Source organism: Nelumbo nucifera, chromosome 6 (genome assembly GCF_055504915.1).
Source record: "Nelumbo nucifera cultivar China Antique chromosome 6, China Antique-T2T, whole genome shotgun sequence".
Lineage (NCBI taxonomy): Eukaryota > Viridiplantae > Streptophyta > Magnoliopsida > Proteales > Nelumbonaceae > Nelumbo > Nelumbo nucifera.
In genome coordinates this window covers 60,529,199-60,536,425 of record NC_142654.1, presented here as the reverse complement: position 1 = coordinate 60,536,425, position 7,227 = coordinate 60,529,199, and the positions used below count along the sequence as shown (strand labels likewise).

At 36.0% G+C, this 7,227-nt stretch overlaps 1 protein-coding gene across 2 annotated transcripts; it reads left to right on the top strand.

Annotated features, from left to right (window-relative positions):
- Positions 1–3,960: 3,960 nt before the first annotated feature.
- On the top strand, positions 3,961–5,208 carry LOC104604258 (heavy metal-associated isoprenylated plant protein 27-like). 2 transcript variants are annotated; one of them, XM_088890449.1, is made up of 3 exons: positions 3,961–4,305; positions 4,411–4,491; positions 4,572–5,208. In XM_088890449.1, the coding sequence occupies exons 2-3, from the start codon at positions 4,437–4,439 to the stop codon at positions 4,877–4,879; spliced, it is 363 nt and encodes a 120-aa protein (XP_088746575.1). In that variant the 5' UTR covers positions 3,961–4,305; positions 4,411–4,436; the 3' UTR covers positions 4,880–5,208. The 2 variants fall into 2 exon arrangements, with proteins under 2 accessions (XP_088746575.1, XP_010266835.1); XM_010268533.3 differs by having other exon boundaries at positions 3,964–4,305; positions 4,416–4,491.
- Positions 5,209–7,227: the final 2,019 nt, after the last annotated feature.

Below are 7,227 nucleotides of genomic sequence, written 5' to 3'. Positions count from 1 at the left end.
CTCAGTATAGGCCCCGTATATTTTATCACTGGTGTAAAACATTATCATTGATTACATGACCTGTTACATAGTTAAAGTGTTTAGCTAATCTGAATTCCTAATAGAGGGAGATATTTGTCACAAAGTGAAAGTTTCAAGGGGATATTTGTCACTGACCCCATGATACAGTGGGTCTTTGTAAATTGTAATTTACTCTTATAATGAATTCAGTTGCCATCCCTTAATGACAGAGCCTATTTGTACCCTAAGGCCTAAGCAAATATTTATTCAGAAAATGTTGACATATATTGACATCTTTATTGAGGCAAACGAAATTGTCCCACACAATTGAGTCCGGATCTGCTTCTCACAAACTGCTATTCATACATCTCCCGTATTTTGTGTTGTTATTCATAGGGAGATGTTTCCAATACATGGTGGGATTGGGATGTAAAGTTGATGTAAGATGTACTCTGTGAGGAGCAAATCCCGATTCATCACAATTTGAGTTTGGACTAGTAGTTTGGAGTAATAGGTAAATCACCTTTGTTTTTATATATATGCCCTTCTTTGTGAAAAATTGGGATTTACTCCTCATAATGTGCACCTTACACCAACCTCACAGGCACATCCCAAATCCCACTGTGTATTGAAAATGGAAACATCTTATGTGCCATTGAAACGTATTGTGAGGTTGACGTGACAAACAGATCCGGACTCCCTAGTGAATTGCCACCCCACACTCGATCACCATTTGCTAATTGATATGAAGGCGAGCAATTTATAACTTATAACCAATCGAACTGGATGAGTTCTGCTTTCGTGTTCAAGCTAGCAAAGCGAATCCCAGACCAACGGATTTCAGAGGTCGAGAGTGAGCAACACATTCCAATCTTATCGTAAACTCTAAAGCTCAACAGGATTGTCTGCATCAATTCGATAATGAGGGCCAACATAGCCTGGGTCTTACCAGTAAAAAAGGTGATATTCGATAAGGGTGGGTGAAAGTCGGGCCAGGTTAGTTCAGCTTTTTGTTTTTGGGTGGTCACCGGCCTAACCCGAGGTTTTGAACCCCGACCCAATCCAGTCAACCCTAACCCTAACCCTAACCCAACCTAAAACCCCTCAACTTTAATCCAACCTAACCATTTTCCCATTCTCTTATTACCTCGTAAGATCATTCAAATTCTCTTAATCTTTGACTAAGAGACCTAAATTGAATTTTTATGACCATATATTGGTTTTATTTTAATGGGTATTTATTTGGTTGATTTTTTATTAGTTTTTTTGTTTTTTTTTTGGTATTATTTTTTATTAGTTCATATATAATGCAAGAGTTAAAAAATATATTTCAAATGATTAAAGTCTAATATGAATTATATGATAGATCTGTTATGGAAAATCTCAAATCATGAAATCAACTATAATAAAATGTAAAATTACGGAATGAAGATCATTAATGACACCTTTGATAATTGTTCTGTTTTGTTTTAACGATTTAACTTGAGACTCTCTAACGACAAACGCCACAAAAGAGGCACGAGCTTGAGCTTGAAACTCAATTCAAGCTCCTTTGAATTTCATGTTTTTGGCTTTAACTGGAATTAAGTTAATACTCACCCAAGTTCGATTCCACTCGCACTGATTATAAATAGATTAATATTAAGCATATTAAAAATATAAATATATTATATTATTTATTTGGGTTTGATTATGATATAGAAAAGATATGATACCGGAAAAACAACTGACCAATAAATTGGAATCATAAACATGGTAGAGAATCAGGTGTCATTTATCAAAATTCATGGGTGGGTTTTGATTGGTCAAAACTCTTTCCATATCATATCTTTTCTGTATCATAGATTTTCTCTATTTATTCATATTATAATTAATCAATACCAAAAATCAATATTTTATAGAGTAAATTGAAGATTAGTACCATATACTTTGGGGCTAGTTAGGGGTGGATTCGAGCCAAGCTGAGTTGAATAGTACAAGGCTCGAGCTTGGCTCACCAAAGTACTACAAGGCTCGAGCTCGAGCTTGAGGTTGGTTCAAGCTAGATCCTTGAGCTTGAGCTCGGCTCCAATCAAAAATTCGTAAACTCGAGCTCGATTTGAGAAAAAATGTTTTATAAAAATAAAAAATATATATAAAAATATTTTTTATTTGATATATATATATATATATATATATATATATATATATATATATATATATCGCAAGCCTCATGAGCCGAGCTCTATTAGGCTCGAAGCTCGGTAAATCGAGCTCGAATAGCTCGTGGCCAGCTCTAAGATTAGTCTCACTTTAGCACCCAAACTTTAAAATGTGCCACTATAATACCTAAACTCAACAAAACTGTCAATTTAGTTCAAAATTATTAAATAACATTAAATGGTGTGTGAAAGGATACAAATACCTTTCAAGTTATGAATGAGCAAGAAAAGTATAATTTTCAAATGGCCAAAATAGCCATGTTTAAATCCCTTTTCATTGTAATTGGATACCGTTGTTTATTTTATGCTCTAACCTTTCTACTTGAGAAATAGTGCTTCCCACCAAAGAAGCTACATAGAAAAACGTCATCAAAGAAGATGATATCATTAAGAGGGATTAGACTGCCAACGTTGTAATCCTTTTTTCAATTATTCAAGCCATAACAAAAGGAGGGTTTAGACCGCCATTGTTCTTGGAGAAGACAAATAATTTTTTACTATCGCCAAGAAGACAATCAAGGTAAAATGGTCTCAAAAGTATTAAAAAAAGTAATTTTGACATTTTAAAAAATAAGTCACATATATTATTACATAATACAAATAATTAATAAATTGCTAGTGATGGATATTAAATCGGCAGATTTCTAACCCCAAAGTACAAGGTATTATTATTATGCGATTTATCCTTAGTTATATTATAAAAATGAGTACATAAAATTAATATTTTATTATAAATTCGACTAAGCTCATGAGCCACTTGAATCAGACTCAACCCCCCAACTACTTGATTCGAGTTGGGCTATCGACTTAAAAGTTAAAACTCAATTACTCCAAGCCCAGTTTGAATATTTAGGCTGAGTTTGGAAGGAGTATAAATGTAAAATCTTATATTTTATATTATTTTGTATATATTTGCATTGTACTATTCTTTCTAAACTTAACCTTAGCAACTCAAACTGAATAACTTATGAATAGATTTGATTCTCCTATACACCTAACTGTAAGGGCTGTCAACAGGTTGAGCCTGGGCTGGATCCAGGTAGAACTGGAATCGAACCCACAAAGAAAAACCAAGGATCCGAAACTGGATTGGACCTGATAGGGTCAATAATTTTAGACTTAAAACCAATCAAATCGAATATTGAGAGAATGAAAGCTGACTCCATAAACCTATTAAAAATATTATATAATATTAATTTATTCGATATACTATACATTATATATTATACATTTTTACATATAGGTCAGATCGGATCCGAATCAGTTCGGAACTTAAGTAAAACCGCTTCCGAACCAATAACCAATAAAATCGATTCGAATATATGGGATTCAACCCGTCCCATTGACAGTCCTACTAACTGAGCACGAGACCGTGACTTCGGTCATGATCAGGATATTTTTCCTTCTTTGTTCTGTTGCCTAATTTCTCGTCTTCCAGATTGATCCGCCTGTCCTTTCTTGCCAGGTGCCTATCCTCAGTCCTCAGCCCTCATCTCTGAAATCGGCTCAGTGCTCACAAAACCGTGCTCAGGTCGCAGAGAGACTCCTGGAGAAATACGGAGATATTCTTAATGCAAGGCTATAAGCGAACGGTATTCCGACGGTTTTGTCCTCATCTCTTGCTAAAGCAGCAGGCAGTACGCGCCAAATCTTCGTTTTTGTCTCTTTAGGAACCTGGGTTCCACATCATAAATATAACCTGACAAACGACTGAAATCTCAGAATCTGACACGTGGCAAAATTATTATCCTCAGCCAGAAAACCCACGACCCATGGGTTGGGTGAAAGGAAAATACAGGGGTCAGCGTATCACGATGACAAAAACCAGAAGATGAAATTACGTTTGATCTTCCATGTATGGAATAACAACTACACGCACTCGTGTGACCAACTCTCTGCTCTTCTTCATATCATTCATCATATTTGTTTTCTTTTTTGTTCGAGAAGAGAGTCAGAGGTTTTCAGTCCTACAGCCATAGGAGGTTGACATAACAGACAAGAAGATTGAAGGGGTTGTCGCGAAATGGGGGTCTTCAATCATCTCTCCGACCTTTTCGATTGCACTCTCCGAACCAAGAAGTTCAAGAAGCGCAAGCAGTTACAGGTAGGAATCCTGGAAAATCTCTCACAATCCTTCCTCTGTTCCATTCTTTTTTCTTTTAATTCTGGACGTACTGATCTTGTTCTTTCATTAAACCTCTAAAAAAAGAAAAGACGGTAGAGATAAAGGTGAAGATGGACTGCGAAGGGTGTGAAAGAAAAGTGAAGAAGGCGGTGGAAGGAATGAAAGGTAAAGACTAAAGATTATTGTTGGATTAATTTTCATGAGTGATTGAGTTGTGAACTGAAATAATGGAATGGAGGGTGCAGGGGTGAATGAAGTGGACATAGAGGCCAAACAGAGTAAGGTGGTGGTGATAGGTTATGTGGAACCCAGAAAGGTGTTGCAGCGTATACGGGCAACGGGGAAGAAGGCCGAGTTCTGGCCCTACGTCCGGTATGACGTGGTCCCACACCCCTACGCACCTGGGACCTACGATAAGAAGGCCCCACCCGGATACGTGCGGAATGTGCTGCAGGACCCTGAGGCTTCCGCGTTGGCACGTGCCAACTCCATGGAAGAGCGCTTCTACATGGCCTTCAGTGATGACAACCCTAACTCGTGTTCCATTATGTGAATGTCCTTGCAAATTGTACAAGTGATTACTTACCAAAAATAATTGTAGAAATGATTGATTATTTCGAGAATTTGGACTACATCAGAACTTTTGGCTCACTTGTTTATGGGTTGGGCTCGGCCTTTGGTTTTGCAAAATTTGAACCGGCCCAGCCCGACGCCCATGTTATCATTCATGTAAACATGGCCTTACCCATGTTGCCAATTTAATGGGCTTTGAAGCCCCCTAGCCCTAAGTAGATGAAATGCCCCTTATTGGATACTTCAAAATCACTTGCCTATTTGACATGTGACATGAATGAATAGTTTACACGGGCTTTAGTTTGCTCCTATCATGGTCGGATGTTTTGATGATCTCTTTATTTTTATATCTAAATCCTAAACTTTACATTTTCAACCCTAAACCGTATGGAAAAAGTACAAATACAAATATGTACTTTGCAATACAAACTATAAAGTTTTGCACTTTATATATCTCTATTTGTATTCTTTCCAAATGGAGCATAAACTGTGCTTGGTTGCAGTGCAAATTTATTTGCACTGATGCAAAACTATGGCATTGCAAAGGTTTTGAGTATAAATTTTAATTTATTTTTGTTTCAAATTTTACCTTATTTGGTTGCTATACAAATGAAGTAAATAAAGACCTAAATCAAAATAAAGTAAAATCTAAAACAAAATTAAACCAAATTTAAAATTTTTTTTTTCATTTGTACTCTCGTACATTTGTACTAATACAAATAAAATTATACTGCAACCAAACACAGCCCTAAGTGTAAAATGTATTTTGCCAGAGACATGTCCTACCGGGTAGGAGACAATATTTCCTTAGTTTACACATATAATGGATATCGTTTTTTTTTTTTTTTTTTTTTTTAATCGTTATTTACGAACAAAGATATAAAGGATGTTTGGTATTAATGGCATTTATTTGATAAGCTTTTTGTATGATTTTTGTCTTGAAAATTGAAACAAAATCTGATTTAAAACTTGATTTCTTAAATGGGGTCCTTTTTTCAAAGGTGAAAAAGTAAGAAATAAAAAAAATAGAATGACACCCATGTCCCTATCCCATATGAACCAAGTACACAGTTCAGTTAACCAAATCATATGGCTATTTTTCAAACTGGACTAGTAATACCATTTTTTGGAAAACTAGGAAATGAAACTAAATCGAAGCCCATTGGTTAACTAGTTGATCAGTTAGGTTTCCAACCAGTTTGGTTCGTTGATTTTTTTGTTTTTTTATATTTATAGTATATTATAAATAAATATAATAAAAATACTAGAAATACATACAATATTTTTCAGTTTTTTGTGATCACCCCTACTGTGAACCAAGTTATGAGTTTGGGACTCAGGGTTTTAACTTTTACTTTTTCTACCTTTTCTTCCTTTTGCTTGTTCCTTATTTTATATCCCTCAATAACTCATTCTTATCTCTATACTTTGTCTCCTCAAACCTAGGGATGGCAATTTTCCCTTTCCCTATTGGGTACCTAACCTCTCCAACAAAATGGATTGGGGATCGAGACTACACCTTGGTAGAGATGGAGATTAATTAGGGATGCCCGATCAAAGAGGGGGGTGGGGATGGGAAGTGAAGTCCCCGCCTTGTCCTAACCTATTTCTCTCTCTCTCTCTCTCTCTCTCTCTCTCTCTCTCTAAAGAACTTTTAATTAAAAAGTTTGAGATGGAGAACTCATCTCCATTAGGGATTAGTGATGGAGGTTAACCTTTCTCCCTATGAGGACAAGGTTGAGGATGGCAAGTATGGTCCTTGCCCCAAACCCACCCTATTATGACTAAGTTGATGTTATTATAATGCCTGCCCCCATTCGTCAAAGGTCCTAAATCCGCCACCAGTTGGTGTCCTTTCTCCAAAAAACACAATTGATACCAAGCACTTAGGAATGCAAACGGATTGGATTGGATTTGAATTGGGGTAATCTTAATCCGATCTGATAACACATATGTTAGATGTGATTTGGTTTGATCCAATTAGATTTCATGGATGGTGATTCGAATATAAGTATATATATATATTAATATATACTTATCTTTTTATAAAAAATTACAAAAATGCAATATAAACACACACACACACACAAACACACACACACACACACACACACACACACACATATATATATATGTGTGTGTTTATATTGACTATCTCTGTGCAAAGCTTTCTAAGTGTAAACAACTCCCGAACTAGCGAACTAAACCAAATAGGAGTAAAAATGGGTAGGTTACCCCAAACTGTCGACCTAATGAGTTGGACTATGAGTAGGGGTAACTTCGCATATTGTACGCCAAGGTGGGCGGACATTGTAGGGTATATACCCG

Coding starts and splice junctions, on each gene's coding strand:
- LOC104604258 (XM_010268533.3), top strand. CDS start 4,225: ATGGGGGTCTTCAATCATCTCTCCGACCTTTTCGATTGCACTCTCCGA. Junction 4,306..4,415: donor AGAAGCGCAAGCAGTTACAG/GTAGGAATCCTG, acceptor AAAAAAGAAAAG/ACGGTAGAGATAAAGGTGAA. Junction 4,492..4,571: donor GGCGGTGGAAGGAATGAAAG/GTAAAGACTAAA, acceptor TGGAGGGTGCAG/GGGTGAATGAAGTGGACATA.